At 45.0% G+C, this 16,083-nt stretch overlaps 2 protein-coding genes across 3 annotated transcripts; one reads left to right on the top strand and one right to left on the bottom strand.

The window, feature by feature from the left end:
• Positions 1-757: 757 nt before the first annotated feature.
• ehd1a (EH-domain containing 1a) lies at positions 758-11,599 on the top strand. Its single transcript, XM_057043217.1, has 6 exons — positions 758-1,543; positions 5,429-5,526; positions 8,828-9,069; positions 9,500-9,670; positions 10,063-10,227; positions 10,524-11,599. Exons 1-6 carry the CDS (start codon positions 1,155-1,157, stop codon positions 11,058-11,060), a joined length of 1,602 nt encoding a protein of 533 aa, XP_056899197.1. The 5' UTR covers positions 758-1,154; the 3' UTR covers positions 11,061-11,599.
• A 2,357-nt stretch (positions 11,600-13,956) lies between these two features.
• On the bottom strand, positions 13,957-15,450 carry map1lc3cl (microtubule-associated protein 1 light chain 3 gamma, like). 2 transcript variants are annotated; one of them, XM_057042295.1, is made up of 5 exons: positions 15,314-15,450; positions 14,753-14,937; positions 14,627-14,682; positions 14,441-14,547; positions 13,957-14,362 (listed from the first exon to the last, which is right to left on the bottom strand). In XM_057042295.1, exons 2-5 carry the CDS (start codon positions 14,808-14,810, stop codon positions 14,170-14,172), a joined length of 414 nt encoding a protein of 137 aa, XP_056898275.1. In that variant the 5' UTR covers positions 14,811-14,937; positions 15,314-15,450; the 3' UTR covers positions 13,957-14,169. The 2 variants fall into 2 exon arrangements, with proteins under 2 accessions (XP_056898275.1, XP_056898274.1); XM_057042294.1 differs by having other exon boundaries at positions 15,074-15,418.
• Between the last annotated feature and the right edge of the window lie 633 nt (positions 15,451-16,083).

The raw sequence follows: 16,083 nt of genomic DNA, 5'->3' as shown, positions 1-16,083 counted from the left end.
TGTTATATTTCCTGTTTGAGCAGTCCTTGCTAAATAACACTTGAGGTATTATATTTGTGCATCGACTAACATTTATTAAGTCATAGAACATAACAACAAAGTTGGAAAATGCCAAAATACTAAGGAATGAATGTCCTGGACCTCAAATATGTACTAAATTTAGAATTAGAGATTTACAATGTAGTTTAAAAGGTCAGTCGATGTTTTGCTTTTGCTTTTTCATTTATTAAAACAAGGGACTAAATTACAATCTCTATGAAGTATTAATTTCTATATCTATATTTACAAATAAAGGTTATGTCAATAACTATATTAGACCAGTTAAAACAAGATATAAATAGTAAACTGAAAAGCAAAACAGAAAGCATGGTCAAATAGGAGGAAGTTCTTTGAAATGGTAAGAAGTTACTTGAAGATGAACAACTGCCCTCATTATTCTTAGAATGTGGCAGCAAAATAAATCTTAATATACATTGGGAAATGTCAGAATACCAGACTGTCCACGCCCATTTCCTTTTGTGAAAGAATAAATGAACAAATTTACAACCTTGGCCAAACTATCCGAAATGGCCTCAGTACACACATTTACTAAGCTTTGTAATTGTGTTCAGTGGTGCCCTGGGTAAATCACCCACTTACTAAATCCTGGCCTAGAGTATATTTTGAAAATTTTCAACATTAGTGGCAAATTTGCCACGACTTTCTTTTATTTCAAAAATCCATCGTGACAACTTCCGGTTTCCGCTTCCGGTCGTCCCGATCACAGTTCGACTTGACAGGTGGTTGTGAAAACGCAACAACTCGTTATTGTCTACGGCTTAAACAATTTTACGGCTATTTGGACGCCATTATTATTCACTTGTGGCGATTCTGTACGCCACAAATATCCACGGTGTGAGGTGAATTGTAACTCGCTATCTTAGATCAGTCAACGTCAGCTGGTGGGGGAGTCCTGCCTGAATAAGTGTGGCCCGCTAGCTAAGAGGAGGGTGGGGACTAAAACTTCCAAGACCTCGCCCAGCGTTGCTTCATTCGAGTAGGCAGCTACACGTTTGACGGTGTGATAGATCCACACCACTAACCCAGCAAATTATTCGAGGGGAGGCCGACACGCGTGTGTCTATTAAGGGCAAACAACCAACCCATTAGCAATCATGTTTAGGAAAACCTTGAAGAAAGACCCGGAGCTCTTTCAGAACGTCTCGGATGGGCTGCGGCGCCTCTATCGGACCAAACTCTTTCCGTTAGAGGACACGTATCGATTCCATGATTTCCACTCCCCTGCGCTCGAAGATGCCGACTTCGACAACAAGCCCATGGTTCTCCTGGTGGGTCAGTACTCCACCGGGAAGACCACGTTCATTCGGCACCTCATGGAGCAGGACTTCCCTGGGATGCGGATTGGCCCCGAGCCGACCACGGACTCTTTTATCGCGGTGATGCACGGGGACCAGGAAGGAGTGATTCCGGGCAATGCCCTGGTTGTCGACCCGAAGAAGCCCTTCCGCAAACTCAACGCATTCGGAAACGCATTTCTCAACAGGTATACCGGCCACATTCCCCTTTCTCTGTAGTCTGGAAAGAACTACGTGAGTAATGTGAGAAGTTGCTGTAGAGACAGGAAATGAGCCCATTGTTGTTCAGCGGGGACTTAATGAATCATTTGGAAGTGGTGTTCATATAAAAATGAGTGAAAATGAAGAACAGCAAGGAGTGATTTAAATGCCCTGCCTGTCCTTTCACGTCCTGTTGCCTTCATGAGTGTCCAGAAGTCCTGCTTATTTAAATGAGCCGGGTGATTAAACCCCCATCATGTGCAGGAGTCCCAAAGTTAACTCTGTGTTCAATAGTTCAAGAGCGTTTCTGTGTGTCAGATGGCTCATCACCTGTTTCGTTTATGCTTCAGGTGCCGAATTCTGATATCAGTTTATTGCACTGACCGAAAAAGTCCCTCAAAAGTCACAACTTTCACTTTTAATAGCCAGCTCATTCATGGCAGCCTATCCTTGCTTCAAGGTTAACCCATGGTGTGCTCTTGCGCAATAGTCCAGCCCAACCTCCAGACGCGTGCCAGTTTTCCCTATTTCATCGGATTGGGCGAATCCGGATGTTTACTGTCAATAAGTTGTGGGGGAAAGCTCAACTGTGTGCTAATGAAAGGTGCTTTCCAGCTCAGCACCCTTAGTGGCATCACTTTAGACCCCCCAGGTAACAAACGACCCACATTGTTCAATATGTCTTCCAATAAACAGCGGATAGAGTGCCAGCAACTGCCCGACTTTGTCTTGCCCTTGGACGCTGGTGCTAAGAACTGCCCCATTTAAAGCCGGTGCATCAACTGTAGGCTGTGTGAAATCTTATCGCAGTGGTTTAAATGCTTTGGCGTGAAAGTCTGTTTTCTTGTGGTGCTGTTTTACTGAGTCTGCAGGTGGTCTGTAGGACACTGTAGGACATAGTGGGACTGTTACGGCGTTCAATCCCCATGAGTGGTTTAAATAAACCTTCAGAGCACAAATGAGTCATGCTGACACAAGGTGTGTTGATTTAGCCGGTATAAAACTTGTTTGGCAGCGGCTTTGTTTGTTGGTCGCCTGGTTTAAACTTAAAAATCTCCGGAATCAGAATAAAAGTGGAAGCTGAAAATGAAACAAAAGCTACAACTTGGGCTGTGTCGTGTACACAAACCCAGAGCGAAGAGGCAGCTGCGCTGTGGTCGGGCCTGGCGAGACTGCACGCTCGCTGAAAGCCGGAGCATCTTAATCCCGTCCTTTGTGCACGGCTTTGTGACATCATATGACTGTCACTTCCTGTAGAGGCGCAGGAAGCACTTCAGGCTTTATCGGTGGTGCGGACCCTGCAAAAGAGGACAACTCCTAGTTCCGACTGCTCTTTGTGCCTAATTATTCTATCACATTGCAGTTATATGTCCCCCAGCTTAAATAAAGCATTTGCTGACTCTTTTGAACTATACCTACCGTTTGAAACGGCGATTGCAGGTGTGTGCCAAAGGGCATTAGTCAAACTGACAGAAAAGTTGTGTGGGTTCAGATAATTCTGTTGGCCTCTCTGGACCAAGATTAGCCCACTGGATTTTATTACAGGCCCGATAAGATTGTGTGAAGGCTATTGTCCGACTGTCAAACTGTTGGACTCGATCCCGTGAGATCACGGGACTTGGGTTTCTCTTTGAATTTATTAAGGATCTTTGTTCCAGAAGAATACTCGCGCTGTAGGGAGTTAATCATTGGTCTGTTTCACATGATTATCCATCAGAGAAGAATGTGTGCATTGCGGCTATGACCTAAGCAGGTGCCTAGGAGATTCACGTATAGGCCTAATCAGATCTAGCTAACAAGAGCCAGAGGAACAGAACTCGGTGGTTTCACATAAACGTATCTAAAAACAACAACTTCCTAAACTTGGTAAGGAGATGAAACTGGTGTCAGAGGATTAATCCGACCCATGTTGGCCTGAGAGGCTTTAAAATATGTAACTCTCTGTCAACTTTCTTCAGATCTGACTTGCTTCTTTTACGCCAGAATATTTGTGCCGTGGATCTTTCAGGTCAAAGTCCAGAATGGGTGCCGGTAGAGCGTGTACAGGTCTGGGTCACTCTGGGTCAAGCTCAGGGGTTTTCACGCAGGACAGGAACTCAACTCTCCAAACCTGAATTATTTGAGTGTGTTTAGACTGGTGTGTTTACACATCAGGTACTGAATATCCCGTTCTTTGTTGTGCATCAACAACGGTGCCTCCATTTCCAGATGGCTTTTTAGTCAGAAGTGTCAATAAGTTTTAACCAGTCAGTCATTTGGGGAGGTAAAAAAGCAAACAGTTGCCATGTGATCCGCGTAAATACGTTACTAAGATGAAAAACCTTTTTGTTTCATGGCAGCCTGGTTTCAGTTTCTCTACAGTCTTTTGAACAACAGCTAAAACAGAGAAGTTTGCATTAAAGTATGTTTCTCTTCTAGTTTCCAACAAGAGGGCTCAGTGTGTTCACCCTTTATATAAGCCATTACTCAGTAAAACCTTTAGTCAGCAGAGTTTCTGTTACACTCGGGCCCGGCCCTACCCTGCTCCGCTCTGTCCGGGTTAAGGTCTGTTGTTCCAGGACACTGACTCTGCATTTCACCAAGATAGGGGTGGCACACAGACGGACTCGGCGTGCTCAACAAACAAATACGCACGCAGCAGCCCGTGTAGGTGTTGGCTGTGTGTGATCATCGGGCCGCGCATCGACAACGAGGTCTGAGAGGAAGCAAATCAGAAGAAGTGATATGGTTTTGACCTTGCAGCTCACATCTCTGGCGTCAGCCACCCTGTTTCCTCTTCTCTGCAGGAAGTCAGGGTTACTGTGTTGGAAGGTCATTGGTCAGAAAGGTGGGGAGGGTCAAGAGAAGAGATGGATCAAAACTCTGATCACATTAGGTGTCTGCTGTTGAACGCAGGTCTCTGTGCCGGTAGTCTTGCCCTTACAGTGGTATTTGCAATTTATGGAGACAGCCAGGCTCACGGAATCTTGAAAGCTTGAAGGCATCTGAGGCCCCTTGTAGGGCGCTCTGAATTCCAGCTGCTCGGATTTTAACTGACAAAATGTTAGGAAAATGTAGGAGTAGATGGTTGAAATGGAAAAATAAATTCCATGAGGATATCTCACATCTGTGAGAGGCAGAGGAAGAATCTGTTTATCTTTGGCAGTCACCGTTACTGTAACACAGTGTCATGCGGAGAGTCTCCCCTCACTCAGATTTCTCTGACTGCTTCATTGTTCCTGGATTTTTCCCTTTTCCTCCCTACATGTGGTATTGTGAGACAGGAGGGGGCAACTCTGTGTGTGCGTGTGTGTGTGTGTGGCTGCAGCAGGAATGTGGTTCTCCCAGTCTTATGATCCGGTACCTTTGAGCTTGCGTTGGGAACAGTTGAGATTGAAGGAGTCGGATGTGTGCTTGTGAACTATGGGGTTCCTCTACAGTTGTCCTCTTGTCCTGACTGGGGTGTCGTGGGTTTATGCTGAACCACTCACGGTTTTACAGTGTGTGTTTATTTTGGCTCACCAGTTTTGTGTGTCCCTGGTCTGAGATCTCTTCAATGGTGGAATTCTTACTATACAAAAGTTCAAATAGCTTGTGCAGTAAAGGATATTTCGGAGACGTTGCAGTGTGACTGTGAGCAGGGAAATGCTCACATTTGGACTCAACACAGTGTGTAATCCATTTTTCTCTCCATCAATGGTTGCTTTGTGTTTTACCTCGCTGCTTTGTTCCTCCGTGGAGCATTGGAGCTGTTAAAAGCCTTCCAGACTAATGCTAAGCTTTTATATAAACACTGTCTGTTTATTGTTGTTTATTTGTGCTTTTTACTTCTGTTCCAACACTCACTTGTCTTCCTTGTTTCCTTCTGTCCTTTCCTTGCCTCTCTCATCCAGGTTCATGTGTGCCCAGATGCCAAATCCGGTCCTGGAGAGCATCAGCATCATCGACACTCCTGGAATCCTGTCGGGAGAGAAACAGAGGATAAGCAGAGGTCTGCCTGGCGTAAACTCACAACCTTAAACACTCTTACTCACAAATTCTATCGCTGCTGTGTAACAGAGATACGCCCTCTCTGCTCCCAAATGAAACATTACTGCAACAAAGGGCCTCAAAACGTTGCTTCCAAAATAAAAGTATTGGAAGCTGCAGCTTCAACACTTGCTAGGATAGTAGGGCTGACCCTGGCGTTTGTGTTTAGCACACAGGGAGAAGCCAAGAGCCAAGAGCCTGGCTCCAGTGCTGTCAAACCTGTATTAAACTCCACACACCCCCGGGTCAAAGCTTAACCAAACAGGCTGTTTAAGTCTGACAGGGTCCTTCGGGGCTCCTCACTAATATGGAGATGCTAAAAAAGCCCTTTGAAGTTCACTTCCTGACCCTCTACCTGTGAATTTCTGTGGCATCATCTTCACTCATTTCCTTCCCTTTCCTCTGCCAAGTAACATAGTTTTCTCTCTTTGCGGTAAATCTTTTTCTAAAGTCTAAATTGAGAATGATGTTATTTTTCCGATGCAGCAGCAGCATGTCCTCTGCTTGTCCTGCATTATTCATCACTTTATATTTAAGTCATTTCCCTCTCTGCTGTGGGAATCAATCAATTTGCATTATTCACTGTGTTCTTGGTCATTTTAGATTTGCCACACACACAGTTTTACTTTTGATGATTTGACAGAAAGCAGGAAGGCGATCATTCTACAGCTGAATGCAGCTTCTGCTTTTTTTTTTCTACCTGATCCGAGCCCCTTTAAGAGGAAGTGAACACGTGTCCTGTGGACTTCAGGGAAAGCTTGCGGAGTAAGATGAATTTCCCAAGACCCCCCCCCCCGTCCCCCCACAGCCCGATTCTCACACTTAATCTCCTTTTTATTATGTAGTCTGATTTCCCATGAGACAGCAGTGCAATAGTATCAGCAAGTAAAGCTCAAGTATCAGGGAATTATAGCATGCTTATGTGATTTTCTTTACTTTACCCTCCCCCCCCACCCAAAAAAAAGCCAATTAAAGATTTTGGGCTGGAAACGACAAAACATTCTAAAAGTCAAAGAAAGGAGTTTATTTTTTAATGAATGGAAAAAATGACTTGGTAATATCTCGACGCAAAATGAGAAGGTGCTAGAGACGAGCGTCGCCTCGTGCACTCTTGTTTTTGAACATACATTCCTCCTTTTTAAAGGCGTCTGCCTCATCCCCTCAGCTGTTTCTGTATAAACATAGATACTATAGGCTCCTGCCCCGACATTCTGTGTCATGCATCAACAGGACTGATTGGATCGTGCTGCTCAACTGTGACGGACGGACGTGTGTGTGTGTGTGTGTGTGTGTGTTATCTGCACATGCCGGCTCCATTGACCAATGTGGTTTAAAGGTCTGTGGGTTTTCAACAGCACTGTCCAAGTGGATAATTGCATAATACTCTGATGAGGGCTTTGTTTTTGATGAGACCAGCAACTTTTGGCTCGTTCCTTTTTGCACCACGGAGGGAGGAAATTTATAATTTCATTGTGAGTTCGACAACATTTTTATAATTGATCATTTGATAGCATTTTGTGAATGTTTTCTTGTGATTAAAATCATCAGGGTTGCCATGGTGACACTCTACTTGTAGCTTGATAAGCTCTACCTGTATTCTGCTGTGATATTTCAGCCCTAACTGTGGCTAATTAAATTCTTCTGGGGATTCTTAAAAGGCTTTCAAACATGAAATGAATTAAAAAAGCAAAAAATGACTGAAACCAGCCAAACTCCAGTTTATTGTTAATATAAGTGTGTAACAGTGATGTACCGTGGAGCAACATATTTGTTTGAAAAAGACATCGTTATGTAAGCAGTGCTTTGCACAATTATACAAATATGCACGTACAACCTTAAAATGCTTGTCCAATAACGTGTGCACCCTCCCTTTCCTCCTCTCGTGACAGTGGGGGGAGACAGCCCTCCTCAAAGCAGATGTTCAGCCATCCCCACTTTCTTCTCTTATTACCGTTGCAGAACAACAAACTCATATTTTCTCTTGAAAAGTGTAAAGTTCCCGGGAAGATGCCTGGAATGCCATTGTGAGCTCTGTATAGTGGAGATGCAGCAGAACTATCAGTAAATCTGAGCCTGAACAGCTGTTCCTCAGGCTGAATCCCCCTTCCTGATGACGTGGTTTAAAAACAGACTTCGGCAAGAATGAACATATGTCCTAACTGCCCTGAGGGAATATTGGACCCTGAATGTTCCCCCCTCTGGTCGTGGCTTCAGTTCAGGGAGCCAAGTTTCTCGAGCTTTCTCAGCTTTCATACTGTCATCTCATCTCTTGCTCCTTTCATTCTTTCACTTTCACCCTTGCGCCCGTACCTGCCACCCGCTCCCTTTTACTTTCTCTCTGCTCTTCATTCTCGGCGTTCTCCATCACCATCCTATTTTATCTCGCTTAACATCGAACTAACTTTCTCTTTTGTATACATATGCTCAGACAGAGAAAAACTGCCCGTCTTGGAATGTGATCTCGGAGGATCTGGCGTTCATTTAGGGCCACTGGAAGATCTGCATTCTTCTCTGATCACGTTAATAAAAAACACGGTTCCCTTCTCAGCCCTCTGAGAAAGTCCCACTTTACGCCATTTCGGTTTCAGTCTTGCAGTTCAGCCTAGTTTGGGTATTTTGTCGCAGGGCGGGCTGCATATTTCTGGTCCCTTTTTATCTTGATACTGGCAGCCTTGTTTAAAAGGAATATTGCCCCATCAGGGTCATTTTGTGCTTTAAATTCTGTGTATTTCTAAAAGCATTTAATCCAACGTGTTTAACCTTCAAATGTCTCTCAATCAAACATTTAATAGGTAACCTAATGAGAAAACCTGCCTCTTGAAAGCCCTTATTTACACATTATTGGAACAACATGACTTCAGCGTGAATAATAACACCTGTTCCAACACAAAAGACCTTGACTGATTCAAGCAGCTCAGTAATTGAGTTTCTTTGTCAGGACACCAGCATATTTGCTGTTTTATGTACAGTGTAAACATTAATAATGTAGGTTTAGCTGTTGCCGTGGAGACAGGTGCGCATACCCGTTGGTAGCTGCAGTGAACTTCATACCTGGAATTTATTGCCCTGCACATGCAAATGTGGTTTTTATCAGGCCAATGAGGTCATAAATGTAATGCTGATGCGACTTGTTATAATTTCCGAGTTACCGCGGCAACGGATATCACAGTTATGTCGACTAGTTTGCCAGAATTAAACGACTTAACTGTCATTAGAGGTCAATCCTGCTGTCTGATTGGCGGGTCTGGGTTCTCGTCCCCCAGGTTATGATTTTGCTGCCGTGCTGGAGTGGTTCGCTGAGCGCGTGGACCGCATCATCCTCCTGTTCGACGCCCACAAGCTGGACATCTCCGACGAATTCTCCGAGGTGATCCGAGCTCTGAAGAACCACGAGGACAAGATGCGCGTGGTGCTGAACAAAGCGGACCAGATCAGCACGCAGCAGCTGATGAGGGTCTACGGCGCACTGATGTGGTCTTTGGGAAAAATCATCAACACGCCTGAGGTCAGTGAGCATTTATGTTCTTTTCAATGGGATTCAAAGAGGATTTGACACACAATTTTAAGATATTAACATGAAAGTGGAAGGTCACTTGACTTCTCTTTAGGTTAGTTCCTTAAATTAGTGGTTAATGTTTGACCAAGGCTCATATTCATCAACTCCAGACAGACCTTTGTATCATGGGAAGAAATCATTTACCGCAAGATTTCCTTTTATTATGAAGTCCCCCGACAGGATGTGAAACACAGAAAACGTACACTTTAACCATTAAAGTTTAACGTTTCTCTTCACAAACTGCAAGTGTGAAAGTTTCACACGCCCTTTTTTATATTTAGACAGATTTTAGTGTCCACATACAGAGACAGAGAGTCACTTGTGCGTCATGTGGATAAATCAGTCCAGTGAAGCGTAACCGGTGGAAACTGTATTGCAGGTGGTGCGCGTGTACATCGGGTCATTCTGGGCCCAGCCTCTGTTGGTACCAGACAACCGGAAGTTGTTTGAGGCCGAAGAGCAGGACCTGTTTTTGGACATCCAGTCACTGCCACGCAACGCTGCGCTACGCAAACTAAATGACCTCATCAAACGCGCTCGCCTTGCTAAGGTCAGTACCAAACCAGTTAGCTAGTGACTGCTAACCTGCTGAACTCCTACCATTATGAATAAAGTGATGGGCAAACTACACAGTGGAGCTACTGTATAAACAAATTAGTTCTCTCGAAATCTGTATTATAAAAACAATGGAAGATGAGCTCAAAGTAACATTGAATCAGACTTTTGATGATCTGCGGCTGATGGACGATACAGCACTTTGTAGCTGCTGGTTTAAACATTCTGTTGTGATGTACTGTGAGGATTCCAGTCTGACATTTCTGCCACTCAGCACATTTGAGTATTAAATATAGAAAAAAAAATCCACAGCCCAGAGGTTATCTGAAGAGTACAGTCCAGTTATAACAGCAGAGTGTGTCTGTCCGGTTTATTTTATGCATGCAGGTGCAGGCATACATTATCAGCTCCTTGAAAAAGGAAATGCCGAGTGTTTTTGGAAAGGATTCCAAGAAGAAGGAGCTAATAGCCAACCTGGGAGAAATCTATATAAAGATTGAGAAGGAGCATGGGATCTCACCTGGAGACTTCCCCAACCTTGCCAAGATGCAGGTGGGTTTAAGGTCTCGTACATATTGTTCAGCAAAGAGGAATTCCTTTAGAGGAAATGACAAATTTGACATTTTTCATGTTATCAATGGGTAGATGGTTAAGGGCCGAACGACCTCTGATCTTTTACCTTCTTTCCTGTTCCTGCCCCTTCAGGATGGGGCAAGATGGGAATGAGATTTATTTTTCCTGATTCATCAGGAAATCCTGCTACTTGTACTCTAGTCATTGAGGACTGATCTATTTCTATCACCAATTCCTGTTTTCTCTGAATCTCCCTCCTACCGTTCTCCATTCAGGAGCTGCTGAATGGCCAGGATTTCACCAAGTTCTCATCACTGAAGCCCAAACTGTTGGAGGCAGTGGAGGACATGCTGGCCAACGACATCGCCCGCCTCATGGCCTTGGTGCGTCAGGAAGAGTCCGCCATGCCCACTCAGTCAGTACGCGGCGGAGCCTTTGATGGAACCATGAGCGGTCCCTTTGGTCACGGATATGGAGAGGGCGCCAGCGAAGGCATCGACGAACTGGAGTGGGTGGTGGGTCGAGACAAGCCTACTTACGACGAGATCTTCTACACCCTCTCTCCCATCAATGGCAAGGTGTCCGGGGCGGCGGCTAAGAAGGAGATGGTAAAATCCAAGCTGCCCAACACGGTCCTGGGAAAGATCTGGAAGCTCGCAGACGTAGATAAAGATGGCCTCCTCGATGACGAGGAGTTCGCCCTGGCCAATCACCTGATTAAGATCAAGCTGGAAGGCCACGAGCTGCCGGCCGACCTGCCGGGTCACCTGGTGCCACCATCCAAACGTGGAACAATCGCGGGAGATGAGTAGCGGTGACAAGAGTGGATAGCAGCTGTGTCACTGGCGTCACATGGAGGAGGAGCCCAAACAAATGCTGAAGACCAAGACGCCATCTCCAGACTTCTTCAACGTGGCATTGCTGTAATTTTTTTTTTAACCAGAGAGAGACTGGAGAAATCCACGGGGTGGGGGGGGCGAGGGGTTCTACCATTGTGCATTATTGGTATTGTTTAGATATCTATTAGAACAGGGAGGAGGGGGGAGAACTGATGAAAGGACATTATCAAATCCTGACGTGATGGGTTGTTCAAGGTTGCATTATGGGAATTAAATGTGGACCTGTGCACCCTGTGAAAAGATGTCTTAGCTATACAGACCAGATTATTATATGTTGATCCAAAGAAATATAGTTGTTTTTCTTTTGCATTTGGAGACAGAAAGAGGAAATAAATTGAAACAGCTCTTAGATTTGTTTGATCTATATTTTTGTATTTCCTTACTGTTAAATTTTCCAAATGCTTCCCTTTTTATTATTTTGCCAGATAAATAAAAAGGAATATTGTACTACATGACTCGACGTTTTCCATTTACTCTAATCCTTTCAATGTTTTGAATTAAAATTTGTGAATTTGTTGACTACCCTTCCAGTTTGAACATGTCAGTTGTCATGGGTTGTTCTGGTGTAATTGTTCCACAATGGTGTCATTGTGGTATCTGCAGGTCTCTCTGCTGCCCTCTAGGACAAAAACGTCCCGTCTTACCACTCCCACAGGACTGACCTTCAGTCTGTCCATGAAACTCCTGCCTCTGGCCGCACATTTCCCAGTAAACTCAAAACACCAGTAGGAACAGTCCCTTGTGGGGTGCTAGAAAAAAAGTTTGAAGGGAAGACATGTGGAGAGCATTTTCTACACTTCAGACCTGACAGAAGAACCACACGAGGGATACCATGCCCGAGGAAACTTGTGTGACCAGCCCATTTTCCAAAAGCAGTGCCCCGTGTGAGCCTCGGACTGACGAATTCAGATTCTGAGAAGGTCTACTGCATCCAGTCCCAGAAGTGGTAATCTCGAACTATATAATGTAAAACATGAGTTAAAACCATTGTATGGAACATTCCCCTGCCAAACCTATTTCCACAACTCACAGTGTCCCTTGTGAGGCTTGAACTCACAACCTTCACATTAGGTTACTGACGAGCTGCCTTCTCTTGGGTAATTCTTGGTTACAGATGGGAAGGCCTCAATTTATGGGTGGTTGGGGGCACTGACAAGGGTTCATGACATACATAACCAGAGATTTGTTTTAATAGCGTTTTTGCATAATTCAAATTGATTCAGTCACATTGCAGGTGACACACCTCAGCAGCAGCTCCCGTGTAAACAGGTAACAGTGGCTTTTTAACTTACGGTCCCTAGGCTATAATTCACTTTAGCCGGATGAATTAAAGGGGCACTCTGCGATTTTACCGACGTCACTTCCGTCGATGTTCGTCGTAAATACGAAACGAAACAGCAAATTCGCCACAATGTTTCCGTACCCGTCAGAAACTCGAACGTGGACCCGTGCTGTGGCAGCACCGCTAAGACGGCTGCGCCTCTCGACTTTACCCCGCTAACGTAGATGCGGGTGGTCGAGTTGAGCGGTGTTTGGCGGCGCCGACCAGCTAGCTATGCTAGCTATGCGCGATTACTCACGCGACTTCGTTCTCTCACATCTGCACGTGCACAAACCCGTCGGTGATTGGCTGGGACCCCTGTGTTGTGTATGAGGCGCAGGCACCGAGCGGCCCCGGGGGAGTTAATTAATAATTAACCTTTAATTAATAAACTCTGGGTTCATGTGGCCAAATATGTGCATGAAATGAATCTAAACATCCAGTTGTCTCTCAGGCACACAAAAACTGCATCGATTACCGCTCAGTTTCTCACACGCACGCGCGTACACGCGCCGGTTCTGCCAGTAAATATCAATAAAGCCTAAAAGCGCCCTCTGGTGTCTTCAAGCTTCGTTGTGGACAGGTGTACACATTTAAATACTCAAAAGTAATGACTTTGAATTTTTCTTCTTTAAAAAAAGAAGATTAAAATTAATAAACTGTTAGTGCAGGCAGCTAAAAGGGGTTTCCTAAACCATAGTTTGAACCTTTTTTGCAGTCACAAGAGTCATCAATTACTAAATATCTAATGAAATTTCACCTAGAGTGTCGGGGAACTGTTAGTCTAGTGCTACTCACTAAAACTCATTTGTGTCTAGTAGCAGAATGATAATACATTAACGCACAGCTGCTGGAATCCTCCCAGTGGTGTGAAGTGAGGGGAGGTATGGCTGCTCATGCCTGTGTATATCTCCTCTATACAGGCTTTCCTTTTTCCTGTCTTCAACAGGGTGTTCGCTCTTCTTCCCCTCCTCCCTGCATTTCTTCCACTGTTTACACAGTTCACCTTCTGTTTCTTTGTTTAACATCTGAATTCCCGTCAGCCCGCTGCCTCGGTGTTTTGGGTCACTCGTGTGTCCCAAAATAGTTCTTGCGGCCCTCTGACACACTGACCCTCGCAGCAGCTTAAATGGGCCAGCCTGATATAGCAGGGGCCTGTGGAAGGAGTGGCTCATCACGGAGGCAGGTGAGGAATGGGGCACCTGAAAGGCCGTGGAAAAGGAGTGATTGATTGATGCTTTAAAATTAAAATTAAAAAGCACCTGGAACCAAAAAATGGTTCTTTAATATCCAAAGGAACCACTTATTAATTATTTCATTCATTAAACCTACTGTATGTTGAGGTGGTAATTATTAATTCCATTTATGAAGAGAAGTGGCCCGCATTTATAATGTAACTGTTAACTCCAGGTATTCCATAGGTTTCCCACTGATTTTTCATTTTTTTGGGTAGATGCTGAATATCACACAAAGGACAACGACAGCAGATTAAAATGACAAGCATTTATTCCTGTCGTACATTTGGATACAGAACAAATCAGCAGCATTAAATTGACATCCATGTTTTCATTGAGTGCCACATTTTCACATTTTCAAAGGGACCCGTGACAGCCTGCCAGAGGAAGTAGAGGACGTAAGTGCTAAACCCTGGTAAGAACCACCACATTCATTCCTGGCTCGTCTTTTTTCTTTCTGTCGATTTTACGCAGGCTCGGCTCGGCAGCCCCGACCAGGCGCCCCAAACATCTCCTGCGAGGCGTAGGTGATGTAGAGAAAGCCGTCTGCATCTCTGTGGTGGGAATAAATGTCTCCCATGCTGGAGGACATGCAAGACATGCTCTTCTCTGCTACCAGGAGGAAGAGAGTCTTGGAGGAGTCCAAATCAATCTTGTTCCTGACAGAGACAGATGCGGGAGAGGTGACCGAGAGGTGGACAAAGATATGCCAGCACAAATGGGTGCAAATCATTTACCTGAGCAGACACAGGAACTGACCCAGGGTGAGCTCAAAGGGAACCAGGAACTTTGTCTTGTTCAGCAGGGGGAGGGTCTTTTCACGGAAGTAACGTTCAACAATTACCTGAAGACAAAAACACGCGACTATGCTGTTAGCAAAAAAACTGATGGCTTTACATTTAAAACATTGAGTGGAACCTTACAGGCAATTTGTTGGGGAATTTAGAGCGAATGGTGCACACTTCATCTTTTCTTGTTTCTAGAAAGACACACATTTTTAAAAAAAGATGTAAACACAACAATGTAATAAACAGATAATAGGTTATTACCGAGGCATTTCCTCTGTTTGAAGGGCATCATCTCCATGGATTTTTCAAAAGGAGCCATGTTTGTCTGATCCTTAGGGGAAGTTTGCAGAGACCAGTGCTGACAGACGCAGCGTGGATGGTGGTGATGGTCTGGCCCAGGATGACAGTGAAGTCCCCTCGGGTGAGAGTCAGCAAACCCCAGCAGGCTGCTCCGGGCACCGTGGTTTTATAGGAGGAATAGACAGGAGGAGTTGGGTTAGGGTTAGGGTTAGAGACGTGCTCCTCGTGGTGGCGGGCCGATGTGGGTGGAGCAGTGTGTTGTAGTTTCACACATTCACGTACCCTGCTTAGCTCAATTTCACATTTACGTGCAATTGTGGTGCCGCCGTCTCGAACAGCTTGCAAACATTAAGGCAGACATGTAATGAGGGCATAGACTGCATGTAACAGTAATAGGTCCTTCTAGCTGTTAGATTTTTTGAGCACATTTTGAGGGCCATGGCATTTCAATTAGTTATGAAATTTTGTTCGACACCACACTGGAGCTTTAAGTTGGAATCAGAGTTCATCCATTTGCATCACCTGCTGCATAGTGGAGCATGTGGAGGTGTTCAACTGTGCTGAAATGCATCATTATGTGTCCTCAGTCATCAGCTTGGAGAAGCAAAAGTGAGACGGATGCGCTGTGGTGGCCGAAGAGCGCCCTCTTTTGGCTGATAAGGGCTCTGGCGGAAGCGACTATTGCGCCTCTCAAAAGTGCAGAACTCAGTACACACACGTGATCTACACGTCAGCAATACAGAGTAAATTCAGAGCTTCGCCAGCAATAGCAATAACTTGCGTTTTCCAAGTGAAACCGGTTAGTTCTTGCTGCGGCTCTGGTTTAGAATAAATGGGACATCGAGGCCCTGGAATAAACAGGTGCATGAGTGAGGGAAGGATCATGGCTGCTATAAATTATAGAGTCACATTCCGGTTTGTCACAGTGACATTCATAACTGCTGAAAGTCTCAGTATAGCGGAATCTGACGTCATTCATTTTTATTTCGGGGGGGAATAGGTCTTTTCTCACGGGCCTATTCTCTCCCTCAAGGGTTTCGAGGCCCCTGCTGGATATTTGAGCCTTTAGAATGACAATAACAGTGACAAATATATGGCACGATGAGGTCACCCTACACCTTCACCGCCTCTGTGGAAACGCCGCAGGAATGTGACTGTTTGTCCGGTGACATCTTGTAAAGTGCAAAGTTGGACGTTCGGGGGGAATTTTTCCCCCCATTTGAAAAACTTCCCCGGCCAATCCATGCGCATTCCTGGCGCAGTGGCTCCTCCTCCGCTCCGCCACCAGCTTC

This window comes from Takifugu flavidus, chromosome 9 (assembly GCF_003711565.1).
Source record: "Takifugu flavidus isolate HTHZ2018 chromosome 9, ASM371156v2, whole genome shotgun sequence".
In the NCBI taxonomy this organism is placed as follows: Eukaryota; Metazoa; Chordata; class Actinopteri; order Tetraodontiformes; family Tetraodontidae; genus Takifugu; species Takifugu flavidus.
The sequence above is the reverse complement of the archived record's forward strand: the minus strand, read 5'-3'. Positions and strand labels throughout refer to the sequence as shown.